Source organism: Dreissena polymorpha, chromosome 2, assembly GCF_020536995.1.
Source record: "Dreissena polymorpha isolate Duluth1 chromosome 2, UMN_Dpol_1.0, whole genome shotgun sequence".
NCBI lineage: Eukaryota > Metazoa > Mollusca > Bivalvia > Myida > Dreissenidae > Dreissena > Dreissena polymorpha.
In genome coordinates, this window is record NC_068356.1 from 24738568 (window position 1) to 24766134 (window position 27567).

A 27567-nucleotide genomic window follows, 5' to 3' on the forward strand; every position below is an offset into this window, starting at 1 on the left:
CGTAAAATCATGCGATTACTTGCTGTCGCACACATTTCGTGAACAGGTTATTGATTGCGGTTAATTATCTGATCAATGGACACTTGATGACGACATTTTGCAATTCTGTTTCTGTGGGATGAGCCAATACTTAAGTTAAATGATATATTTGTAACATAAAATTATGACGACCGGTAATGACTGTTAACAAAATACTTCGGCTATTGGTAACGTATTATTCACCATCATCACAGAACTTGTCCTATTGTTGATTGTCGTGTATTCACAGCGGCGAATTCAAAATATATTCGAACATTTATCGCCGTGAACATATGAACTACTGGTAGCTCAGAGTTTAGAAGTCGTGTAGTGCTCAATAATGGCAGACGCTGCGCTGAGTGCCGTATCTCGCGCCCCTTGAGTGCACGCGTTCACGAGAGCCTCCCCTGCAAACATAAGAAGGGGCTTCTTGGAAAGCGGGCATCGCACAGGCCTGGCCAGGTCCTCTTGTTCCCCCGGTGTCAGCCTCTCGGTCTGGTGGGAATACGAGCCCAGCGTGTACGGATTGGAGCACCACCGGGATACACGGATCGCCTTCAGCCGCGGGAGGTCTGCGCGTCCCATAAACTGCTTCAAAATCTTCACACATGTGATTCCAATCTCATCGTCACTCAGATCTTCCATATATTCCGCACCGTCCCCAGCAACCCACCCAAGAATGGTGTTGTCCTTCGTAAATACTTGGTCAAACCCTAATATCCTCTTGTACCATGTCGCCTTATCAACTTTACTGTCTTTCCATGCAAGGATGATACCGTTGTAAGATGGCTTTGTCACGGGAGACTCAAATTCCAGGAAGATCTTGTTCATGCGTCCCATTCCAATGGACCTAATTGTACGCGACTTCTCTATCGGTAATGGTGGATCGAACAACGTGCCCATGTGCTTTTTCAAGTAACCAATGGAACACGTGACAATCACGTGATCAGCCTCGTATTGCGCACCGTTCTTTATGGTAACCAGTGTTTTTCGACCACCTTTTGCATAAGAGATTTTAGTGACCTCCGAGTTCAGCTTGAGCGCCGATCTCGGAATTCCTTTCATCAGGTGCTGCAGGATTTGTACGTATCCGCCAGGAATATGAATCTCGCCTCCCTCTTCAACGTTCCAACTGGAACTTCCCTCCCAGGCAATCCTCTCTAGTTCGTCACCCTCGTGGTTTCGAATGTAATTTTCAAAGGCAGTCAGCACCAATGTGATGTCAGCGACGTTCTGGTCTGGTTTCAGTTGTTGTCTTTCTTGATCAAACAACTGCAAGTAACGGGTTATTGGAATATACACGGGCTTCCCGTTTTCGGGCTTTAGCGCTTTCATTTGACTGTACATCTCATGCTCTGCTTTCTTGAAGATATTGTAGCCAGTCAAGACGCTCTGTCTGTCAATCTCTGTCCCATCTTCGCGCAGGAATCGATGACTAGCGCTGAAACAGGAACCGCGTCAATTACAACAATTAAATCCCTACTTGAAAATAAAAGATATTTGAGTTAATACCTTGACTTGGGATTTATTCTTTCGGATAAAATTGTTGTAAAATTGTTAGTGCGGTGATCACCAGCAAACAGGTTGTTTGTTTTGGCCTGTGATACATTCATCTAACATAATTGAGCATGATAACACTCCACCTGAGCTCCTTTCATGCAATATAGTTAACTATGTCGATAAACTCCGCAAAATTCGAAACTCTGTCGTCAAGAAATGTAGACCTCTATGTAACTATCAACCAAATCAATCGTCGAATTAACTTTACACCATTTAACGAATTACATACGTGTTGTCCAGCCGATATGGAGTAATGGCTCCGATTTGGTCAGCAATTGAGAACACTGAATTCGCGTGAGAAGACCCATGAATCCAGTTAGCACCCATCTCAATCGGCATTTCATCGTCGCCAAATTGCACCGTATGAATGCGACCGCCGATTCTGGAACAACATACGCTCGTCAAAAGTTATATAACGCACACATTTGGATAGTTTTGAATTTCCTACGCACCAAATGAATATTATTATGTTTGTTGGTGGTGGTATTTAGATTTAAGTTACAGCTTGAACTACGATCTCTGACTCCTTTGTTACAGAAACGTGTTTATTCCAAAATGTTTGATTATTTATTCGCAAGAATTATCTTAACCATAGTGTACAGACATTAATATACTCAGTTCAACAGCAACCTAGCGTTTTCGACTGATGGGCGTTATAACTTTCATATATAGTAAGTAGCATGAACTTTTACCGCGGGGACATTTCTAATAAATTAGAGTCAAACATTTATAATTATATGGCAAAACTTTGCGCATGACTGTTATTCTTTACATTAAATGAAGATTTGATGATAATGTGCCCCAGCAATATGCTATGTGTAACCTACAACATTTATTTTTGCACTTACCAAGTTACATTGATTTATGGAATGTTCATATCTGCATGCATCTGAGAGTGTTCCCTCATGCTGCAATTAACGATTCCCCAAAACTTATAGTCTGATAAATCTTACATTAACGATTATTTAGACAACATGCCGTGTGCATCGTTATCCCTGATTTTACTTTTGTGTATGTTCCAACCAAAGAACTATCAATAAACAGTGATTTGGTTCCAACTTCCATCTCTTACTTTGACAGATATTTCAATCGAGTATTTTCCAGTGTATATTGTTCTTAAATGTATGTCACGAATAAGGAAATCACATTTCATCGTAAAATGGTTTTAACCTGCTTATGTAATCCAAAATTCTATCAATAAAGAACAAGAGATGTGTTTGTCAGAAACACACTGCCCCCCTACTGCGCCGCTTTGATTTAAATATTTTTGTTCTTGATTATATCCCTTTTAAACATATTACGCCCCTTGTAAAAATGATCTGTACCTGCCAAATGATAAATATAAATTATCTCCCTATACAGCTTGATACTTCCATCGGATTTGTTTTTGACCTTTGACCTTGAAGGATGACCTTGACCTTTCACCACTCAAAATGTGAAGCTCGATGAGATGCATGCAAAATATCAAGTTGCTATCTTCAATATTGCAAAATTTATCGCAAAACTTTAACCAAGGTTAAAATTTTCAGACAGACAGATAGACAGACAGACCAAAAACAATATACCCCCGATCATTCGATCCGGGGGCATAACAATTTGAAACATTCATCCGATACTGGTGAAGATCTCTTGTTATCTCGCGGCCCTCTGATATATGGCGTTATTTAACTCCAATAAACATGAATTTATTATTTCGCACAGACCAATTGAAAAAAGTGAAACATGCAACAAAGCTTCGATAATTATTACAGCTTTGATAAATAAAATAGATATACAAATAAAACATTGGAGATAAATAAAAATTATTTATCTCTACTGAAATACAGTTGTATTAATTAATTGATGTAATACACACATATATCTTTGCGTAATATTTAAGGCTTAAAAACACCTCTCAGAACGTTCTTTGCCTAAACCTTAAATACTTCTTTATGCAATGCAATGAATAAAGGATAATTATGTAGTTGATATCAAAATATAATGCTGAAGAAAATGTGTGATTTTAACTTCAATATATTATGAGATATTTAAAAGCAACAGTCAAAAAGATATCAAGCCGAGGGGACTTTTATTGAAAAGTACAGATCTTCCTTTGCCTCAAACTTTCGTATTTATTTATAAATACCTTAAGTATCAGTTACATGTGTAATACAAAAAACACTTAAGCCGGTTTGTTTTTTTGCTTTTTTACTGATATAAAGTTTATATTTATGAGCGAAACTGTGTAACATTTCAGGCCGATGCAGACCTTTTTATTGAAAAGAACATGTCAGCCTTTGCCTAAAGAATTATTTTGTTTTATCAACATTCATTGCATAAATTGTCGGATTTACGAATTATCAATGTGTATTAAATGTTTTAAACAAATATATAGTCTGAAACAAACTTTGTGATTTTAATGGGGCCTTTTCACGTTTGGGTAACTTGACAAAATTGAAAAAAATGTTTCAGAATCGCAAATTTTCGTTTAAGTTATGATATTTGTGAGGAAACAGTACTGTAATACTGAACATTTACCATATTCTAAAATAGCCATTATATGCATCTTTTGACTTTTTAAAACCCTGAAAATTATAAAGCGTTGCAACGCGAAACGAATTAATAATTTGAAGAGTTCTGTTGTTGTCGTTAAATTTTGTGAAACTACGAGGATTTACGTTGCTTATATAAAGTATAAAATACACTTGTCATATCAAGAAGGATGGCCGAGTGGTCAAAGTGGTATGCATTTTACTCCAGGACTCCAGGGGTCAGTGGTTCGAGTCTTGCTGAGGGTTACCTTTTTTCTTTTATCAATTTTATTCTTGATTTTTTACTGGAACTTTCAATATCAATATAAAGCATTTAGTGACAAACTTCAAAACATGCCAAAATCTGTGAAAAGGCCCTTTTAACATTCCAGCGATAATATGTATTGCATAACAGTTTTATTTCGGAAAGCCTACGCAATGTATATCAATCAGCATTGTAAAGACGATTAATTTATCTCAGATATTACGGCATTATGTCGACAAGTCATTCTACTTACACAGCTATGTCACTTCGTTATTGTCATCTGTATACAGATGAGTAACATAAGATATATCCCTATAAGGATTAAATTATTTGTAAACAAGTATAATTTACTGCATGGTTTAACGTGATACCGCAGCACGTGATACCGCAACATTGCATTAGCAAAAACACTAGGAAGAGTTTGTGCAATACAATGCATTTGCGTTCGTTGTGATATTTTTCCTTGCTTCACTTCCGAATACGTATACAAGTTATACACTTGAGATGAAAAACGTTTGTTTTATGTATCACATCCGGTTGATGTGAAGAGTGAGAGTACATACATATAAAACACTGTTTCTAATGTTTGAAGTATAAACACTGTTAACGTTATCACATGACTTTCAAACAATGCCAGAAATTGTGCTTGTTTAAAAATATTTTCATTCTTCCTTGGACCATATCTATGTGATTGCAGATAAAATGTGCTTACGCATCCATATATACCCCGGTAGATAACGGACACGTAATAACGTCAGGGTACGTCTAAAATGATCTTAATTCCGAAGAATGTCAACGCGTATTTTTGTCGTTTTTTTGCATCAAATTTTATTGACAATGATAATCACATTCATAAAATTAAACTAATATTCAATACTCTTTAAGCGCTATGCTGCAAGAAACAATTAAAATGTGAAGTAGTTGACCTTATAAGCGTCGTTTAAGAAATATAATAACGGCAGGCAACGCAGTGCACGTTTTGTTAAAATCTTTTTAGTCAGATATACCGGTACTTGTTCTTGTATAAAACATGTATATACAAATAATTGCCTGATCGATAATTTCTTGCCGACCCGTTTGAAATCTAGCCTAAATCTAACAAAGACACAGTGTCAATATCATTTGCAGTCGTTAACGACAGTTACAATAGTTACAATAATACCTGTCTGAAGCCTCGAGGATCACAACGTTTCCGCATCCGGCTTCACACAGACGACTTGCTGCCGATATCCCTGCAATGCCAGCGCCTACAATCACAACTTTGCACGAGTCCATTGTATTCGCAATTAAAGACTTAGGTCCAAAATAAGGCTAAATTTGGCCTAGTGTGTGAGAAAGTAAATAGCAGGTCGAAAACGCGGTTATCGCTGTATAAGTTATTGGTACACTTACGTACAGGTTTGAGCGCCGGAAGATCACAGTGTTTACATTTAAGACAAAAGTCTTTACCAAATTTCAGGAACAAACCGGTTTGTAATCTAGATTTACCAATAACACAGTTATAAATGTAATGTCCTGTTAAAGGTCAACATATCAGACTTGTTTTTAAATCCACCATACGCCATACGGGCAAGCCATTTTCTTCCGTGTGCCATGTGTATTTATTGCACATATCCACACGCATTCAAATTTTAAGGATCTTTTCGGATATATATATATTACACTTAATGCCGTCACTTATCAAGTGCATTTCACGAATATTAAAGAACGCTTGCTATTAATTTTCAGCTCATCGATATCTCATTGTATATTTTCTTATGTTACGCATATCAAACAATAAACACAATTTGTTCAGTCACACAATAACATAGTATTCATTGTGTTTTCGAAACAAACGCTACGTGAAGTACTAGTAATTGTATGTACATTAATCAAACGCATCTTATTACACCACGTGTTTAAATGCTCTTTATATCTGTACCAGATGCTAATTATTAACATATATTGGATTCATGAACTGTATATGTCGTCTTATTTGATAAAGGACTTTATGACAAACACAATACATGCACCAAAGCTGTCCTCAACAACGTTATAGCGGCTCGTCGCTGTTACAATTTAGATGTAGTGTAGTGCTGAATGATGGAAGATGCTGCACGGAGTCCAGAATCTCGCGCTCCTTGAGTGCACGCGTTCACGAGAGCCTCCCCTGCGAACATCAAAAGTGGCTTCTTTGAAAGCGGGCATCGCACAGGCCTGGCCAGGTCCTCTTGTTCCCCCGGTGTCAGCCTGGCGGTCTGATGGGAATACGAACCCAGCGTGTACGGGTTGGAGCACCACCGGGATACACGGATCGCCTTCAGCCGCGGGAGGTCTGCGCGTCCCATAAACTGCTTCAAAATCTTCACACATGTGTTCCCAATCTCCTCGTCACTCAGATCTTCCATATATTCCGCACCTTCCCCAGCAACCCAACCAAGAATGGTGTTGTCCTTCGTAAATACTTGGTCAAACCCAAATATTCTTTTGAACCAAGCACTTTTGTCTTGCTTTACATCCGTGTCATTCCATGCGAAAACAATATTCTTGAACGATGGCGATGTAACAGGCGACTCAAACTGAAGGAAAATCTTGTTTACTCGCCCCATCCCCATTGAATTAATGGTGCGCACTTTTTCCATATGTAAAGGCGGCTCAAACAGCGAGTTGCAATGCTTCTTAAGGTATCCGATGGAACAGGTAATGACAACATGGTCCGTCTCATATTGTTCACCATTTGTAGTGTTTACATGTACTTTCTTATTCCGCACATTTCCCCCATATGCAATTTTAACGACCGCTGAGTTAAGCTTCACCAAATTTACTGGTAACTTGCGAACAAGATACTGGAGGACTTGGTGGTACCCATAGGGAAGATGTACATCCCCTCCTTCCGGTATAGCCCACATAGAGCCTCCCTCCCATGCTACTTCTTCTAACTCATTGCCCTCGTGAAAGCGAACATAATTCAATAAAGCGTTATGAACTCGGATGATGTCTTCAATATTATTATCCGTCTTTTGCAAATCCCTTTCTTTTTCCAACAAACGTCGATAATGATTGAGTGGGATAAACTGTTGCTTTCCACTTTCTGCTTTCAATTGTCTCATCATGTCGTGCATTTCGCGCTCTACTGTTTTGTACATGTAATACGCCTTAAGAACAGTTTCTCTTTCTATCTCAGACCCGTCTTCTCTCATGAACCGGGAACTAGCCCTATTGTGTCAGAAAAAAAGATGTTACTATGACAAATAGCGCATTCATTCATTAGGTGGATATATTTTAAAAGTAAACGTATGTATAAGCAGAACCAAATACTTTTCGTAGAAACTTCTAACAATAGTTGTATTGTAATGATTGTTATGAAGTACCAATCCTGATTTTTTCATTTACGGTTAATTTGCAGCAGAGGTTTGGTATGACATAATACAAATATTATGTTAATATTTTATATTAACAGTAATACACATATATTGCAAAAAACAACGTAGCACGGTTGGCATCTATCGTCGCGTCGCCGTGCGTGATTATAATTGAACTTAACCATATAACAGAAACCCGTACGGTATGCCAATTGCTTTTTGTTGATTACTTAGTTTTGCTTTTTCTTTAGTTGTTGATGACGATTTCCTTTTTTTGCTTATTGTCTTTTATGAAATTCGCATTGCTTTTTGAGAAATGATTTTTGTAACTTGCGAATTTCTTTTTGCGATCTGTTTCTTTCGTGCGTTTATTCAGTGTTTGTAAAAAAATCCCTTTGCATGACTTAGGCTTGATATACCGATAGTAGACGTTATGATCATGTATTTACCTATTAATAAGTCGATACGGAGTTATCGCTCCTATTTGATCAGCAATGGCAAACACAGAGTTATCAAGGGAACAGCCGTGGATCCAGTTAGCTCCCATTTCAATAGGCATGCCATCGTCCCCTAGCATCACTGTGTGGATACGGCCTCCGATTCTGAAATGAAATAACTTTTAATAAACCCATGTATAATACATGAATTCTGCAACAAAATCTGCCACAGGATGCTTATATTGTGATATAAGTCATAGCGTCTTCTATAAGAATGACAAGAATGATCAAAGACCCTCAACTCTCACCTGATACCCCAATAAACTTGAAGAAAGATGGTTTTAACCATACCATTATCATTTTCGAACTCACCCAGATATAACCACATAATTGTATTGTTTCGAGCCAGATTTTTAAGTGAGTAAAAAGTGTTACTCCTAACGTATTCAACTAGTTTTAGAACGTTTACTATAGCAATATTAGGAAATTGTACCGCCACTTGTCGGCCATTTTTTTCAACTGACCGAATCAATACCTCAATCGACTGAGAAATAATTGAAACAAATGTTCAGACCAGTTTTATAAAAAATGGTAAATTAATTTGGCCCCTAAGAGTGATCAACGCGTTTTCATTAATTTTATCTAGTGACTTAGTTTAAAACTCGGCGAGTTATCACTGGGTACTATGTTCTTAACAAGTTTGTGAAGATTGACCATAACATGTTACATTAGAGTATGGAATCCGGATAGTGCCATACATAAGCTCGCCCTTCTTTCATCAAGGGTGACTGACGACACACGAAGCGATACACGATATATATTGCGCAACAGTCGCGGCGACGCACGAAAATTTTCGCGACAGACGCGGCGACGCACGATATTTTGCGTTATACACGAAGCGACGCGCGAGAATGTACCACAAAATACCGCCCTTGTGTAGGTAGCCCAAAAGGCGATATATCGTATTAAATATCTCGTGCGTCGCCGCGACTGTCGAGCAAAATATCGTGCGTCGCCGCGATTATCGTGCAAAATATTGTGTGTCGCCGCGACTGTCGCGCAAAATATTGTGTATCGCTTCGTGTGTCGTGTCTCGCGTTTAAAGAGCGACGCACGAAACACGAAGCGACGCACGATATTATCCGCGACATTCGCGGCGACGCACAATATTTATAATGTTCAAATATCGCTGTAATAATATCGCCTGTCGACTGTCGCGTATCAAAAAAATAAGAATGCGACAGTTGCCCTTTTATGTGCGATATCTCGCCCTTTGAACACGACCGTCGCACTTTACGAACGCGACCGTCACCCTTTATGAACGCGACCGTCGCCCTATTTTATCGAGATATCGCCTATAAAAGGGCGAAGGTCGACAGGCGATATTATTACAGCGATATTTGAACAGTACAAATAATGCGAGTCGCGCGACTGTCGCGCAAAGTTTCGAGTATCGCGTTGTGCGTCGTGTGTCGCGGTCTGAAATTAGAACGCGATACACGAATTTCGGATAATATCGTGCGTTGATGCGACTGTCGCGCAAAATATCGTGCCTCGCTTCGTGTTTCGTGTGTCGCCATTTGAACGCGAGACACGACACACGAAGCGATACATGATATTTTGCGCGACAGTCGCGGTGACGCACGATATTTTGCGCGACAGTGGCGGCGACGCAAGATATATTTAACACGATATATCGTCTTTTGGGCTACCTACACAAGGGCGATATTTTGTGGTACATTCTCGCACTTCGCTTCGTGTATCGCGCAAAATATCGTGCGTCAACGCGACTGACGCGAAAAATATCGTGCGTCGCCGCGACTTTCGCGCAAAATATCGTGATTCGCTTCGTGTGTCGTCAGTCGCCCTTGATGAAAGAAGGGCGAGATTATAGTTCGCACTATCCGGATTCCGTATTAGAGTGTAAACAAGCTCTTTCTTTAATTCGACCTTGTGATTTACGTTTTAACTCAATAAAAGATTCGATCTCTGCAAGGATATTCTTATCAAATGTTTTTTTTTTTAAGTTTCGTGAAGATTTGACACTACATGTAAACACACGACGAACGACTGGCGATCACAAAAGCTCACCAAGATAACGTTGCGCTCATGTCAGCTGATAAATCATCATGGCAAAACAGGACACCATAACAATTTATTGAAGCGTAGTACGTATTTGTAGTTAATGCACTTGAGGCGCGTTACCTATCTGACGCCTCTAGAATAACCACGTCTGTAATTCCCGCCTCTTGGAGAAGACAAGCCGCAGACAAACCGGCTATACCTGCCCCAACCACAAGGACTTTTGTGGAAATCATAGTTGCGACTTCCGGTACCGTACTCCTCGCCAACTAATTAAAACAAATACCACTATACGAGTGTAAATTGCCATATGCTATGCTTAAGCACTGAGTATAAACCACACAGTTCAGATTATTTGTAGAATTGATACATCTACACTAGACGAGTCCATTCTCAATCACGTGCGTTGTTTGAACGAACGGACTTAGTACGCGGTTCCGCTCGGACAAGTGCGATAACAATATCAGGGGTAATATAAACGCTAGGGTTTATATAAACACACAGACTGTAAATAACTTGTTTTAGGCTGAACGGTTAGCGCAGTGTTTGTACATGCGCTTCTCACCTAGGCCACCCATTTTCAATCTCCAATCTTGGCTTATGGGGGTTTGGTTGGTGGACCGGTGGCGGTTTCTTTACGGTACTTCGGCTCCCACTAACGAGACAAAATACACCAACATTGTATATATTTCCGTAAGAAAAGCGTCAAAACTGCAGCTTCCCAGTATCACTAAATTATAGTCCCAACAATTGTGAGTCAAGTATGTAAGGGTCGCTCGGACACACTCCCGGTCTTCATATAATGCCGCCTCAGACTTGGAATAAACTTCGAAATACACACAAGCGCACAACTTGCATTTTTACTTCAGTTGATTAGTGCTTATAATTTATTTCTAAAACTGAAAAAGTTCCTTTAGTTAAATATAATATTTGAACTATGAAAAAAACACGCTCACTTGGTACCACTTTCAGTAACTTTTATTTGTACTCATACACATTGAAATGAAAAATTAAATTTATATTATTGTGCTTGTCTATTTAAGAAGAAACAAAACATTATGAAAAACAAATATTTGTACAATTTTACGCATGAATATATTCGCATATTTGGGAATTTAAACCATTAATTGAAGGACATTTGAATTAATCTAGAACACAATAGATATTGCAGGTTCTTAATTAGAACTTATTAACGAAATTGTATATGCAGACAATAATGCATGACTGCGATGAAACAGAATAAAACATGTAAATGTGCATAATGCAAATTGAACACATATTGTAGATGTATTAAACAGAAATCGGAATGCGTGTCTTAGAAATCAGTTTATTTGTTGTGTTCGATGCGAACAACCGGGTACAAAACTCGAAATCCCGAACGAACTGAAATGTTTTAAGTAGCTTTTGTGACGCGTGTGTACTAAATATTACTTCTGACCACCTTGTTTTACATAGAACCCTTTTTTAAATCGGTGGAGATGTCGTTAGAAAAAACTCGTTTCAACTTTGATGCTTATTGGACAACAAGTGTGATTTTTAATGTGTTTACATGGTTTCACTAACGATATGTTATAGAAACTGCCCACCCCCACTGGCGGCAATGTTCTTGGACAGACCGAAACCAATTTTGAACTCGATTGATGTTATTATAATAATTATTCATGATTCGACCACAAAAGGTGACTTCTATAGTGTTACAGTTTCCACTGTAGCCATATAAGGGAAACGGTCGCGCCACTTGGCGGAAACTTTAAAAAAAAAAGAACCAGAACCACTTTCGAACTCGGCCGAGATTCCATTACAACACATGTTCGGGACAAATTCTACAAAGATTGTACACAAATATGACTTCTTGGGTGTCGACAAGCTTTTTCTTTAATTTAACTTGTTATCTAGTTTTTTACCTCACGAGACCCAGTTTCGAAATCAGTCTACGCAATATTCATGCAGACATGTTACTTCTGGAGTGACAACAGTGTTTCACTACACACATTTCAACGAATCAGAACCGTTTGTAAACTGTTTGCAGAGATATAAATGAAAAAATGTATAGACCAAGTTTCGTAAAGACTTACAGTGTTAAGAAGGTTTCACTATAGTCATATACGGAAAACTGCCCTACCCTTGGCGGCAATGATTTTTAACGAACCGGAGTCAATATCGAACCGAGATAGCATTAGGACAAATATTCTGAGCAACTGTCGCGCAAAATATCGAGTATCGCTTCGTGCGTCGTGTGTCGCGGTCTGAAATTAGACCGCGATACACGAGATTCGGATAATATGGGCGATATTTGAATAATAAAATATCGTGCGTCGCCGCGACTGTCGCGCAAAATATCGCTTTGTGCTTCGTGCGATATTTTTCGCGACAGTCGCAGCGACGCACGATATTTTGCCCGACAGTCGCGGCGACGCACGATATTTTGCGCGTTAGTCGCGGCGACGCACGATCTATTTAACACGATATATCGCCTTTTGGGCTACCTACACAAGGGCGATATTTCGTGGTTCATTCTCGCGCGTCGCTTAATTCGTGTATTGCGCAAAATATCGTGCGTTGCCGCGACTGTCGCGCAAAATATCGTGCGTCGCCGCGACTGTCGCGCAAACTATCGTGTAGCGCTTCGTGTCTCGTGTGTCGCCCTTGATGAAAGAAGGACGAGATTATAGATGGAACTATCCGGATTCCGTAAATGACATATACAATTTATATTGGCATAACACAAATATAAAGAAGCACTTGCTTGATTCTAATTAAAAACAAAACAAATAAGATAATCTATTGGTCTTGTTCAATAAACATCGAAAAGAAATAAAAAAGGATTATTTTTCAATAAATGTCAATATTGAATAGAAATAAAGAGCGCACTGCAGTTTTTTTCGAAGGACATAAAAATCATAAGTTCACATACATGAATGCAGATAACAAGTACACTGTGGCACAATTTTACGTGTTATTCGGTTAACACCCAGTTGAAGGACAAACTGATAAGATTTTGGTGGGACAATAATGAGAATTTGTTAAAATGTGACAAAACTCAGAGCATAACTCTTGTCAGTTAAGAAAGTTTCGTCAGCATAAAAAATCATCATCGAGGGCCAGAGTAACAGTAACAAATTAAGCAACTTTAAATGAACATTTCAATAAAGTATTTCTTAAGTAAACTATGTACTATTGCATTTATGGTAGGGTGACATTCAGGGCTTTTAGAAACAGGGGCCTGGACACCATGTTGCAACAAGCCATGTCATATACCAAACTGATCGGGATACCTTGAAGTTTATCAGACCACCGGCATAAATTGGCATAAATCGTGGCGAACTGAAAAATCCAAGATGGCGGCCTAGATGGCCGCCATTTTTTTTAATATTGGGTAATGATAAGAATATAGTCATATTTTTTTACGTACATTTGATACAATTAAATTGCTTGTGTATATTGTTCATGTCTGGAATACTCGAGCAAATAATGCATAAAGGTTGTCACTGAAGGTCAGTCCCAAGGTCATATGTAAGGTCAAAGGTCAAAAATACTGAAAAATACTGTTAATTCCATGTATCTTTCTGTTTGTTTTGAATTAAGTTGATAGTACTTAACCAAATTATATTTCAAAGTGAACTTAAATAACTTCCCTCTAATACCATGAATGGATTTTGCAGTCATGTTGCTATGGAAACCGGTAAAATAACATCCAATATGGCCGCAAGGCATACAGGAAAATGTAAAAAAATACAACAAAAACATGATTACCTGATAAGAGTTGACAAATATTTTATTCTGATTGATAGTAGGGTCAATTTACACTTTGACCCCAAACAATTGCTACAAAAGGTATTTTAACTGATCCTGGTAGGGTAGAAGGTCCTTTAAAACATATCAAAAGTTTTCCACAATCGGACCACCGGAAATTTGTTTTTTTCAAAAGGGCCGCCAAGATGACCGCCGAGACCTATTAATGATCACAACTATGTAACTATCCAATCAAATTTGATGAATTTGGTGTCTTAACCTAAGTTTCAAGGGGCAAAGAACACAAACTGATCATCAGACATTGTTTAAGTTTAATATAGTACACACAAATCCAACATGACATCAAAAATGGCCGCCAAGATGGCCGCAAAAACCTATTTATGATCATAACTATGGAATTATCCACTCAAATTTGATGAATTTGGTATCTATACCCAGCGTTCAGTGTGCAAAGAACACATTTATATTATCAGACAAAGTGTAAGTTAATTATGTTACACAGAAAATATGTAACTTTCCACTCAAATTTGTTGAATATAGTGTCTATACCCAGGTTTCAGTGAGCAAAGAACACAGTATATATCACAAGACAAAATGTTAGCTAATTATGTAACACAGAAATCAAACACGGCGTCCAAAATGGCCATCAACACAATACGAAGGACCACACGTCCATAACTTGTTATTCAAACGTTATGGTTGTTATATAAAACGCCATTGTTTAGGAGAAAAGGAACACTTTAATCCAATTGAGTTATCACTAAGCAGTTGAATAATTATAAACTCCAATTTACGACATTTGGAAGAGAGAATGAACTAGCATATGACTTCATGATAGGATCAGGTTTTACTAACTTATGTAGACTTCATTTATTATCGTTGCTGAAAATCATTGAAGATAAATTACAGCCTGATTAAGCATGAGTTCTTTCAAAAGGTTGATATTATAAACTGTGTGTTCCTTTGACTATTTATTTACATCAGAGCGGAAGTAGATGGTCTCATTGTCCCTTTCGGAGTATTGCAGGATCAAGATGAGCAAATCTGTATCCTCGCCCACCAACGTTGTGGTGCTACGACGGGATCGTTATACTATTGTTTTAACAATTTCAACGTCTGCATCCCCTGTAGACAGTACAACATAGGATCCCATTTTAGTCAGAGTTGTGCTGATCAGATCAATCATGCCGGCCTTTTTTCTGTCACGAAACAAAAAATCGTCCTTTTTTACACAAGCATTCTGTTTCTTTGCTTTCACAATATGATTCACCTTTGTTTGATCGTCTCAGGTGCGTGTTATCTTTGTTATAATGACCGTCTTCGTAGCCATCGAACCCCAATGTCGCTTGTCCGTAATGCCTTTCTCTGAATCTACTTAAGACTCGGCTATTGTGGTATATAAGTCGCCCTTCTCCATGGTCAAGGATTCAGCAAAGTGCCACCATCATGCATCTGTTCTATAAATACAGTTCATCACAGCCTCACATGATGTGTCTACAGCATACTCTCAAATTGCCTGAGCGATCTGAGGCTTATCTGCTGTACAAAGTATGTTCTTGGCTTCAAAGAAGGCAGCAGGATGGGAGCTCAGTTCATAAGACAATACAACTGCAAGGGAAGGATCTCTAAATGTTGACACCACCAGTAAACGCTGGAACAGAAGAGCAGGAAAAAAACACGGTCAGAAGTGATCTTAACAGCCAAGCTATTCCCAAGAGCTTTGGCTCTGTATTTTCTCGTTAAATATAAGACAAGACCGACTTTCCTATGATATCTCTTATGATCGTTTTCCCAACCGCGTCAATTGCATGAACATTTACATCTGACCCAACCACTATCTCATTGAACATGTTTCTCAGAGTAGGGCCAGCTGTGTATGGTGAGCAAGTTGTAATCTGTGTCTGCATTTTCTCTAGATCAGAAGAATCCCCTTTGATGCACGCCTCAGTTGAATCTTTGTGTTGTGGACTTGTAGTAAAGGTCAGGTCTGTGAAATTCTGCATCGCACTGTTGTGCGAGGATGTTGCAGATAGGGTCCCAGTGGTATGCATTTCCTCGGTCATTCCACTGCCGCGAGTGGGACCACATGTGCTCTATAAAAAACATCATCAATGTTTGCTCAATGACAAGATCACGTCCTAGCCCAGCCCATCACTGATGGCTCCTACGAACAACATGAAACCAATACCGAACTTTCGATAAACGTCCCGGTGCGTTTCCTCTAGGTTGCTTATTTGCTGCAGATACAAGAAGTTATAAGCAGATTGCAGGTTATGTACCCAGCTGCAGCCAAGATGGATAGCAAATCGGGCACTGTCTGCTAATGCATCAGCCAACATCCAGTAGGATATGCTTTAATCAACACCATTGAATTGTTAATCATAAGCTGATAATTCAGCCATACTATGCTTGTCTTTAATGTCTGGGCAAGTTCATTTTTCTTCTTCTCTGTAGCCCTCTCGAGTTTGATCAAAATCACATAATATGTATCATCTGCTTGCGTCGTTTTGTCCCAAAGAAGGGAACAGTACAAATCCTTGGCATGATCCAGCAGCTAGTATCTGAATGTCTGGATCTTTTCGGCTGTAAGCTGCCTGTGTATGCACTTTTCAACAAGAAGATGGTCCCGTGACTCTGGACAGCATTTCGTGTCACAATGTGCACAATTGCATTTTCTCCATAGACAGCCTCAAGTATGTGTTTGAGACCGTTTTCTTCTATTAGGGATCCTTTGCCCCCCCCCCAAAAAAAAACAAACAAACTCTGAACAACCTTTCAACTATTGTGTGGCGCATCAATGATGATTATGGCAGCCTTCCAATACAAGGGTTGGTCAAACGTTCCAATGGTGTGAAGGTTGTGGCAAGGTTGCAAAATAAGGCTTATGTTGACAGAATGCACGCTTTGTCCCCATTGTACCTATTAATCATAGACAAGAACTTGACTTACAACAGCCCAGGGTACTGGTTTTTCTGATGCAAGATACGCATCATTTCCTGCCAATTCAGTGTTGCCTAAAGCTGAAAAATATCGTTTCTCTTGTCAAAATCCAGAAATCGGGGCAAGTCCAAACTATGGCGTTTCACATAACAAGCATCATGTCAAAAGTAATAGACTTGTGGTCCATCGTATTGTGTCGGTGGACGCCATGTGAGATTTCTGTGAAATATAATACACTTAAACTATGTCTGACAATATGAATGTGTTCTTTGCCCCTCGAAACCTCGGTATAGACACCAAAATCATCAAAAGTGAGTGGATAGTTACATAGTTATGATCATTAATGGGTTTTGGTGGCCATCTTGACGGCCATTTTGGACGCCATGTTCGATTTGTGTGTTTTATAATTAACTTAAACAATGTCTGATGATCTTAATGTGTTCTTTTCCACTTGAAACATATGTATAGCCACCAAAAAAAACAAAACAAATTTGAGTGGATATTTACATAGTCATGATCATTAATAGGTTTTGGTGGTCATCTTGGCGGCCATCTTGGTGGCCATTTTAGACGCGATGTTGAATTTGTGTGAACTATTGTAAACTTAAACATGTGTGATGATGTTTGTGTGTTATTTGCCCCTTAAAACTTAGGTATAGACACCAAATTCATAATATTTGAGTGGATAGTTACATAGTTATGATCATTAATAGGTTTTGTTTGCCATCTTGGCGGCCATTCTGGACGCCATGTTGGATTTGTGTGTAATATAAACCTTAACAATGTCTGATGATCTTAACGTATTCTTTGCCCCTTAAAACCTATATATAGCAACCAAAATAATCAAATTTGAGTGGATATTTGTATAGTTATGCTCATAAATAGATTTTGGCGGCCATCTTGGCGGTCATTTTGTCGGCCATCTTGGCGGCCATTTTAGAAGCGATGTTGGATTTGTGTGAACTATTGTAAACTTAAGCATGTGTGATGATCTTCATGTGTTATTTGCATCTTAAAACCTAGGTATAGACACCAAATTCATAATATTTGAGTGGATAGTTACATAGTTAAGATCATTAATTAATATGTTTTGGCGGCCACTTGTCATTTTAAAAGACATAATATTCGTTTTCATGGGAACAAAATTGTTGTACTGTTTGCATAAACATAAAGTACAGTCAATGCCCTTCAGTTTGATACGAAATTACCTTGAATACCTAGTATATATATTGTGCCAAAAAGTGAAAATATGTGGTAAGATCGATAATTTTTCTGTATTTTTTACCTTTGATATGACCTTGAACTTGACCTTCGAAGATGACCTGAATGCATCACATTTTGAGTACTTCTAATATAAACAATTTCCACCAGTAGATTAGTTTGTATCATTTTTATATCAAGACATATCCCTATGTTTTGATTACTATTCAGTACAAACATAAATGGCGGCCATCTTGGCGGCCATCTTGGATATCTTAGCTCGCCACCATTTATGCCGGTGGCTTAGTAAACTTCAGGCTATCACGGTCATTTTGGTATATGACTCAGCTTGTTGCAATATGGTGTCCACGTTACCCCTTGAAATACTGGCCTTCTGAGCTGAAAGTCACCCTACCATTATGATTTACAAGTAGGTATAACAATTAAAAGTCCACTGAATAAATAAGCTAACTTAAAAGTGATAACATTTAGTTAAAACAGTACCAATATATATGCAGGTCTTTTTTAATTGTCTTATTATCATTACTGAAGAATCATTAAACGTGTATCTATTCTTTTGAAGATAAAGTGTCAAAGTTTTTACGTACACAAAAATTCTGCTTTCAAAATATGTCCCAACGTGAGAAAACCCAGTTTCCGTTTAGTTGAATGTAACCACAAGCGTTGTACATTTTCAAGCGTCTGTAATATCGTCTGCATTTTAGCTTTGTTATGATTTTGTTTGATATTCTTTATTAAAGTTATATGGATGTTTTAGTTAAGCAATAAGGTAAGACATAGTGTAATATTATACTATGTTTGACAAAAAGTTGTTTTGTTCTCTTAAAATTACTAGTTTTGGTTATAAAGTGAAAATTCCTGAGCTCCAGTAGGGGAATTGAACCAGGTTCTCCCAACTTCCCAACTGTGGTAAACGGACACACTTAATGCGTCGCTAAAGGGCTAGCCCAGCAGCAAAGCTGTTGGAAATTTAATTTTTATGTCCCCCACTATAGTAGTCGGGGACATATTGTTTTTGCCCTGTCTGTTGGTTGGTCTGTTGGTTGGTTGGTTGGTTGGTCTGTTGGTTTGTTTGCGCCAACTTTAACATTTGCAATAACTTTTGCAATATTGAAGATAGCAACTTGATATTTGGCATGCATATGTATCTCATGGAGCTGCACATTTTGAGCGGTGAAATGTCAAGGTCAAGGTCATCCTTCAAGGTTAAAGGTCAAATATTTGGGTCAAAATCGCTCATTTAATGTACACTTTTGCAGTATTTCAATATTCAAGATAGCAACTTGATATTTGGCATGCATGTGTATCTCATGGAGCTGCACGTTTTGAGTGGTGAAAGGTCAAGGTCATCCTTCAAAGTCAGAGGTCAAAATTATGTGAACAAAATCGCTCATTTATGAGTACTTTTTCAATATTGTAGATAGCAACTTGATATTTGGCATGCATGTGTATCTCATGGAGCTGCACATTTTGAGTGGTGAAAGGTCAAGGCCTCAGATCATCCTTCAAGGTCAGAGGTCAAATATATGTGGCCCAAATCGCTTATTTTATAAATACTTTTGCAATCTTGAAGATAGCAACTTGATATTTGGCATGCATGTGTATCTCATGGAGCTTCACATTTTGAGTGGTGAAAGGTCAAGGTCATCCTTCAAGGTCAAATATATGGGTCAAAATTGCTCATGTAATGTCACTTCTGCAATATTAAAGCTAGCAATTTTATATTTGAAATGCTTGTGTATCTCATGGAGCTGCACATTTTGAGTGGTGAAGAGTCAAGGTCAAGGTCATCCTTCAAGGTCAAACATCATATAGGGGGACATTGTGTTTCACAAACACATCTTGTTTCCACTACATTTCTTCCAATCTTAATGTTTCAATTTCCACACATGCCTGCTTGCACACAAGCGGCGCCCGCTACACAAGTGGCTCCTACACAAGTAAAGACCCAGGTACTACAGAGGCGTCGGATCTGGGGCGGCAGGGGCGGCGGCCACACCCCAATATTTTCGGCAAAAAAGAAATTTCGGCAAAGACCTTTTTTCATTTTTTTTTCATTTCAATACCTGTATATTTGAACATATTTTGACTACCAAGCAAGGTAATCACGCCCCCCCCCCCCCCCCCCCCCCCCGGTAATGTATGTGTCAATTATGTTGTTAATTGATCGGTCCCTGTTATTAATAATATATAACCCTTTTATTCTTGGGTAATTAAACCTGGGAATCTTTAATTGTCGGTTTGATCTAACTTCTAAGCCTTTGCTTTTTTTATTAATATAAAGGAAAGTATGACATGAAACAGATGTGCCGATATCCAATAAGCCTTAATTATCACAAAATTAAGTTTTCTCAAGATACCTAAATTAATTGTAATAACTCGAAGTAAATCGATAATTCTCAAGAGCTTATTTAATGTTTTTTACCACTTTTTTGTGTCATTTCAATGTCTACTCCAAACCAACCAACGAATTTCAATATTGAAAACGGAATTTCGGGAAAAAAATCCCGAAGAACGTTCTTTCAATCCACATGATCCCTATTGTTGTGTCGCCTGCTTAAAGGTAGAAACTGCGACATATAGAGATCACTTCTCCATCGTCTGTCTGTCTTTCACAACTGTTGTCATTGAGAATATGCCTGCTATAGACGTGTATAAGGTCAGGTATCAGGCATAAAAACGCACCAGAATGCGCCATTTGATGCTAAAATTTGAAAAAAAAACAACGGGGGAAGCCCCCCACCCCTACCAACGGCAGAGGGATACACCCTCCCATAACCATCCCTCTGCCGCCCAAATGTCAATTTGCCTCCATCGCCCCCGTACTAATTCACAGTTAAAGTAAACAATCCAGGGGATAACCCGGTTATCCTGAGTGGTAACCAGACACCCTTACCACATCAATAAAGAGCTTTTCCAACACTGTCAACAGCAAGGCTGTCAATTGAATTGGTGACTGATCTGTGACCAGTTTAAGTCAAGTCAACAAGAGACATTGGCAATTTTTCATTTTGTGTCAACTTACTTACCTTATAAACTTTTGGTGTTCATCACAGTCAGCTTTTTGTGGGTTTTAATACAACGAGAACAATCACTAGCAACTACACTAAATATAATGCGTTGACATTGACTTGAAACCTTGTCAGGATGGCACAAAGTTTCCTCCTTGTCATTTGTGTGCGCTTCATGACATATCATTAAAAAACAAACAATTCATTTACCTGATTCAAATGCATAAAAGCTATTGAATGCCGCTCTCAGAATGTCAATAACGGAACACTCAAGCCAATTCATTTTGTATTTAAAAAATCTTCGAATTCAAGTTATTTTTTAACTCTTCTATGAATATAACAATTTTTCTTGATCTTTCACATGAATTAAAATGTTATTAACTATGGGATGCTATATATTGAGAAATTAGCACAATACCCAAATGTTTTCTCCATTAAGGAAACACATCATATCTACCCAGGGACCTATACAACGTTTGTTTGTATAGGTCCCTGATGTACCTGGCGGTTGAACACTCACTTTGACAAAGGTCTGAAACCTTCTTAAAACATTTTGGAACACTGCAAATGGATAAAAACAAAGTAAATTAGCGAAATGTATCACCAATGTTGATACTGTTTTACCATAGCAAATGTCATATTACAGAAAATGATAAAATCAACATATTTTTGAATGTCACCACACACACTTATATATACCATTATGTGTATATGTAAAACACAATAATTTACACAGAAACTGATCAGAATCCACAGAAACATGAAGTGCAACACTTTCTGGAATAGTTCTAGTGACTTGTGTAGTGTACTCTATATAACTTCATAAAGTCAGAATGATGGACCTTGTGTAGACTCACAACAACACCATCATACTTCTCTTCAGGGGCTGGTTCCAAAGCAGAATCATTATTTTTGTGAATGAGAATTAGTGTAAAGACAAGTTTTTATGAAAACATGAACAATAAACTGACAACTACCACAGCCAATTTAAATGTACACTGTATGCTTAGAATTAGCAATATACATTCCATGTAATTTTTTGGAAGTTGAACTCCAAATATAATTAAGTGTAATAACCATAACCCATTATTTATTCATTTTTTAATTTCTATTACTTAAACCAAACAAATGTACTTCAATAATAATTTTCTATTGCTCACATGCAGAACAGCAAATTAAAATGCTCACCTACTTTGAGGGTTAAAATCAATTTTGAGAAAACTGTTGAAAATTCACCTGAGGCTGACTTGCCAAAGCTGCCACCAAGTGCAACCAAACAAAAATTTAGCCGGACTTTTGAAACCACAAAGGCCTTCATGAAAAAATAAAAATTACTCAATTTTTCTTACACTACCTCGCCTCTGATTGATTGCTGAACAAAAATAAAGCAGGTTGCCTAAATATATAAAAAGGCAACTTATGGGGACTAATGGCCTTCATGAACCCAACATATGCCTCAATGAGGCTCCTGGCCTTAACAGAGCCAACCTATGTTTCAGTGAAGTTCTTGACTTTGATGAAGTCTCAATAAGGCTTCTCATCCCCACCGAAGCTTCTGGCATTGAACTGACTTCTAAATATAATTACTTCTAGCTTCAATGAAGCAGTTACCTTTCATCTATCAAAGCACTCCATGAAGCTTCCGCCACACTATTGGTTATAAGGCAGTACATCTCTATATTTATGTAGTAAATCAACTAATCATGAAAAGTGACCATGATTGTAATTTATATATTTCAGCCTGAAGGTCATCCATGGAGCAGCTGATCGTCATTGGTGTCATTGACTCCAGTGACACTCTTGGAACAACTCTTCATAATGCAGCTTTGCATGGAAACAAGAAAGCATTAAAAAAAGTTCTAGACAAAGGTTACTTTATTTTACATTTTAAAAACATGGAATGTATGTTAAAAAGCGTGGTTAACCATAGTCCATATAATTAGATTCCAAGAGCCTTTGATCATGTTTGCTGTGACCTCTCTGGGTAACCTTTTGGGTTATAAAGATGAGAGTTGAATTATTGCAACTAAGATAACCATTGAATATAACAATTTCACAAAAAATACTTAAAATATTTAGACAATTATTTTACTTTCATTATAATCTTTATTATAAAGAGTTGGAATTAGCTTATGTATTGTGTTTACAAAAAAAAAAACGAAAACAATAGAACTGTTACATATTAAATATGATAAACATACCAAAATAAAATTGAATTATAACATATGATTACACAGATGACAAACTCATTGACTGTCAATAATATTCTTAGTGAAACTTCAGCTGCATTAGCATCAAAGAAATCTAATAATTGCATGTCAACAATCTCATAATAGCATGTAAATGCATTGAATAAAAAAAACAACAGCAATGCAACACACAAAAAGTAATCATAGTTATTATTTTTTCAGGCATACATGTTGATTACCCAAATGAAGAGGGCCAGTCCCCATTGTTCTGTGCAGCTTTCAGCTGGACACACTGCTGTGGTTGAATGCTTGTTGTCTGCAGGAGCAGAATCCAATGAGTAAATGATTTTTCAGCGTTATTTATTTAAAAGAGTAGGTCATTTTGACCTATATATGTTGCAATTATTATGTACAGGGAAAATTGGAATCTTATTCAATTGTGCACATTTTCTAGTTTTAACTAATGTTAACTTATCTCAAAGGTTAAGAATGTGTAGATGGCATATGGATACTGTTGTCTTTAGCTCAAAGGTTTCGGATATAAAATTTGGACATATTGTGTAACTTTTAGTTTATCTTTTTTTTAATTGTCTTGCAATTCTAAAATAACTTACATAAACTTCACCATGTGGAGATGTGTTTTTTGTATAGGACTGTCTCTAGCTAAATAGTCAATAGGTTGCACTAAGAGGTCAAAACTGGTGATGAAATATGGCCATTACCGGTAGTTTCCCAGTTCAGAATACCATTTTTTTACCTCAATTAAAGTGCTCCTCTTTGTAACCAGTACATTTTGGCCATACTTTCATGTCATACTGGTAATTTATAATGTAGAGAACTTATTTGGCTGTGAACATTTTTTGGCCATTTGTCTGTGCATAAGGCCTAAATTAAAATTGAGTTTGTTTGCCCTTTACCGACCGACCCACTTTTTACCCCCCGACCCAAAAATTTTTATTGCGATTACTGAAAACGTATTTTTTTTATTTTCGTTTTTTTCGACGATGATAAAAGAGCCGAAAGCAATATTTATTCATGCGCGTATTTATATCCCTGTCTATTGTTATCGCCCCTGACCGATCTAGGTCGCTCCGATGGTTGGAATTTCATACACCCCAGAATAGACAGTAATGCAAGCGTCTATAACCAGCATCGCGATCGGCGGTGTTCCGTGAAAATGGCCGATCGACATCATACTTAACCATTGGTTCGCGAAAGTAGTCGGACATATACGAGTTTACGTTCGTTGTACACATGTTGTTAACGTGATCCAAGATGGCGGACAATTAAAAGAAATAACGATGCTCAGCGAGAACAAATAACTATCGAATTTACGACGGACATCATATAATTAGTATCGATTTATGAAAAGAGCGTGTCATTCTACGATGGAGCATAGGTTTTAGATACAAATAAAACTCTTTTTTTGCAAATGAATGAACTGAATGTCACAGAACAAGTGATGAAGTGTTTGAAAATTGGAATGCAGTCTACTCGCAAAAAAAATACATCTAACAGTTACAGGATTTTTTGTCGAAAATGCAAAATAAAAGACAAACATGATTTGATTTATATGCAAGTGGATCTGTGTTTAATCAGATTCATGTGCATATTCTGCTTTATTATGTTTGCCACACTGAACAGTTTACTGTAATGGCATGTTAGTGAAATGGATATGTAAAGGTAAACTTATTTAATTTATTAATGTCTCTTAGCTAAATACATCGACAACACTCAAGTATATATGTTTAAAGCGTTAGTATATCCACAAACTGAAACTAACACCCTTAATTTATTTCCCCAAATCAAGTTTTCATGCTTATGTTAGTTGCAATAATACAACTCCCAGCTATTGACCCTCTGAGCTGTACGTATGTACTCATAAAAGCTCAGAGCATTCAAGAAGAAATAATGCTTTATAATAATGTTCAGTTTGCCCTTTTATGAATTTACTTTTCAATGCTGAGACTATGCACTAACCGGTCAAACACTTAAAATTGAGGCCTGTAAAAACTTCAACAGGCCTGTGAATTGTTTCTCCTGGTAGGCAAGTCTGGCCTGTAAAATGTGATGGTCTTTCGCCACGTCTGAATTTTTCCATTAAAGGCTTTGGGCTGTCTTTCTACACTCCTTCAATGCTTGTTGCATGCTAATTAAGCCCAATTTAAGGGAAAGGTTTAAGTTACAAATAAAAGCTGTCTGGCTGTTAAATAATTGCAAATGCATTTGAGCAATTAAAATCATATAATGAACAAATATTTGATGTAATAACACACAAGCATGCATTTGATATTAATATATGCAAGAAACAGCAAACAAGATAATGTTAAGCTACAAAGGGCTTTGTACACTGCAACAGTGCTTTAATAAAAGTGTTTTAAATATTCATAGACTATTAGTGTATTAAAAATATAATTTCTCAAATAAAATAAAATAATTTTCCTACCTACCTACCCACCTGTAAAATTTAGGGTCGGTAAAGGGCAAACCAACAATATTTTAATTGTGGCCTAAACATGTCATACGGTTATCATTGTCTGTAATTATTATATTAGTAGTTTTTTGCACGGTAATAAAGTTTGTATTTTCTTTTTTAGAAAAAGCAATCAAGGATTGACTCCCCTGCATGCAGCATGCTATTCTGGTCACTTGAAAGTATTGATAAAATTGTTAGAAGCAGGTGGAGATCTTCGTTTGCATGATTATCAGGTACTCGATTTAAGTTTTTCTATGTGCAAGGGTTGCTTATGAACAGATATCTCAGTCACTTTTCTTTTTATAAAATATTCTTAGAAAAGCAAAAGTAATGTGAAATTAATGTTATAACTTAAAATATGTATTCCAAAATGAGTATTAAAACAATTTCATTTCACAAAAACATGTATTACAATATTACCATGTAATTGAAATGTCAGGTATCTTTTTTATTCTGTGTTGTAAACATTCTAGGGCCGGAGTGTTAAAGATTGGGCTATGCTGAATCCAAATCCTAAGAAAAGAATGAAAATTCTTGAGTTTCTTGACAAAACAAGGTTGTTTGCAATGTCTGGTTCAGGACATGATCTTTTATTACGAAAGGCTTCTTCCAAGACACTGAGCAGGTACGCAAAAAGTTTTAATATTTTTTTTATAACCCAAACTTTTCTTCTTTTTCAGTAGCAAACAAGTTGTGGGTTGTGGTAGAATTTTGTTAAAGTGATGTAAGTGTGTGGGAGTGATATTATTTGCAATGCAATGATATTTTGATATTGTTTAAAAAAAACTTAATTGCAGGGCACATCAAAGAAGAAACACTGTAACTCGAATCATTCGAGATAAAATAGGAATGCCATCTATCCATGACAATCTGCAAAGAATGGCTAACAGTCATCACTCACTTGGGTTTGGACAAGTTAGTTGTTTGTCCTTTATAACAACATATTAATCTTCTGTAGAATCTATTATCCGCCATGACATCTAGTAATCAGTAACAAATTGTTTAGAAATATTGAGAAGAAGTAAACACTATTCCATGTTATATAAGTAAATAAATTATACAGATAACTGCCTTTATTGAAATTGTTTAGTGTAAGACTGATTAATATGTTGTTAAATAAGTGTCAGAAAGTTTAACAAAGTGATGAATGAGGTTATGCAAATTTTCCTTATTGGATATGTTTTTTTTTTATTTTCATAGGTATATGCACATAGATCAGATTCGACTGGCTTTGTGTCAGCGATACCATTTATTAATGAAAACAGTTTACGTCACGATAACAATGGTGAACTGTACAGTGGTGGAACATTTTCAGTGATGGAAAGGTAAGTTATATTATTGAATAGTGTGATACCTTTCAATATTTTTATTATGCCCCTCTTCGAAGAAGGGTATATTGTTTTGCTGGCTGTCTGTCCGTAGACCAGTCTGAATGTTGGTAGACCATTTGGTTTCCGCTCAATAACTTGTAAAACCAATTAACCAATTGGCTTGATACTTCACATGTGGATTGGCCTTCAACAGTAGATAACCCCTATTGAAATTGGGGTCACTAGGTCAAGGTCACTATCACACTAAGTGTGAAAATCGTTTCCGATCAATTACTCGTCAACCAATTGACCGATTGGCTTGATACTACTCATGTGCATTGGCCTTGGACAGTAGATGACCCCTATTAAAATGGGGGTCATTAGGTCAAAGGTCAAGGTCACTATCACACTAAGTGTGAAAATCGTTTCTGATCATTTACTTATCAATCAATTG

General features: G+C 37.3%; 3 protein-coding genes and 1 long non-coding RNA gene across 7 annotated transcripts in view; 2 read left to right on the plus strand and 2 right to left on the minus strand.

Moving 5' to 3' along the window:
- Positions 1 to 130: 130 nt before the first annotated feature.
- On the minus strand, positions 131 to 5825 carry LOC127866285 (spermine oxidase-like). Its single transcript, XM_052406735.1, has 3 exons — positions 5516 to 5825; positions 1808 to 1960; positions 131 to 1459 (listed from the first exon to the last, which is right to left on the minus strand). Exons 1-3 carry the CDS (start codon positions 5626 to 5628, stop codon positions 328 to 330), a joined length of 1398 nt encoding a protein of 465 aa, XP_052262695.1. The 5' UTR covers positions 5629 to 5825; the 3' UTR covers positions 131 to 327.
- Positions 484 to 6856, plus strand: LOC127866286 (uncharacterized). Its single transcript, XR_008042944.1, has 2 exons — positions 484 to 588; positions 6666 to 6856. It is a non-coding gene; the product is annotated as an uncharacterized LOC127866286 (long non-coding RNA).
- On the minus strand, positions 6071 to 18768 carry LOC127866284 (spermine oxidase-like). 2 transcript variants are annotated; one of them, XM_052406734.1, is made up of 3 exons: positions 18715 to 18768; positions 8144 to 8296; positions 6071 to 7548 (listed from the first exon to the last, which is right to left on the minus strand). In XM_052406734.1, the coding sequence occupies exons 2-3, from the start codon at positions 8269 to 8271 to the stop codon at positions 6405 to 6407; spliced, it is 1272 nt and encodes a 423-aa protein (XP_052262694.1). In that variant the 5' UTR covers positions 8272 to 8296; positions 18715 to 18768; the 3' UTR covers positions 6071 to 6404. The 2 variants fall into 2 exon arrangements, with proteins under 2 accessions (XP_052262694.1, XP_052262693.1); XM_052406733.1 differs by lacking the exon at positions 18715 to 18768 and adding an exon at positions 10337 to 10668.
- A 13-nt stretch (positions 18769 to 18781) lies between these two features.
- Positions 18782 to 27567, plus strand: part of LOC127866282 (inactive serine/threonine-protein kinase TEX14-like) — a 31130-nt gene continuing 22344 nt past the window's right edge. For 2 of the 3 annotated variants that reach the window (XM_052406727.1, XM_052406728.1), the window contains exons 1-7: positions 18782 to 18896; positions 22879 to 23007; positions 23550 to 23665; positions 25925 to 26036; positions 26277 to 26428; positions 26601 to 26718; positions 27004 to 27128. In XM_052406727.1, the coding sequence (XP_052262687.1) occupies positions 23556 to 23665; positions 25925 to 26036; positions 26277 to 26428; positions 26601 to 26718; positions 27004 to 27128 (617 nt within the window). In that variant the 5' untranslated portion in view covers positions 18782 to 18896; positions 22879 to 23007; positions 23550 to 23555. Of the gene's footprint in view, positions 18897 to 22878; positions 23008 to 23549; positions 23666 to 24991; positions 25011 to 25924; positions 26037 to 26276; positions 26429 to 26600; positions 26719 to 27003; positions 27129 to 27567 lie in introns of those variants that run through there. The other variant, XM_052406729.1, reaches the window with a different exon arrangement.

Bases quoted from the DNA above. Each gene is read 5' to 3' on its own strand.
- LOC127866284 (XM_052406733.1), bottom strand. From the start codon at position 10,449: ATGATTTCCACAAAAGTCCTTGTGGTTGGGGCAGGTATAGCCGGTTTG. The intron at 8,297-10,336 runs GTAACGCGCCTC...ATTTCATTTCAG, and splicing joins ATTCTAGAGGCGTCAGATAG to AATCGGAGGCCGTATCCACA. The intron at 7,549-8,143 runs GTAAATACATGA...CTGACACAATAG, and splicing joins CCGTATCGACTTATTAATAG to GGCTAGTTCCCGGTTCATGA.
- LOC127866285 (XM_052406735.1), bottom strand. From the start codon at position 5,628: ATGGACTCGTGCAAAGTTGTGATTGTAGGCGCTGGCATTGCAGGGATA. The intron at 1,961-5,515 runs GTATTATTGTAA...ATGTTGTTCCAG, and splicing joins ATCCTCGAGGCTTCAGACAG to AATCGGCGGTCGCATTCATA. The intron at 1,460-1,807 runs GTATGTAATTCG...TTCCTGTTTCAG, and splicing joins CCATATCGGCTGGACAACAC to CGCTAGTCATCGATTCCTGC.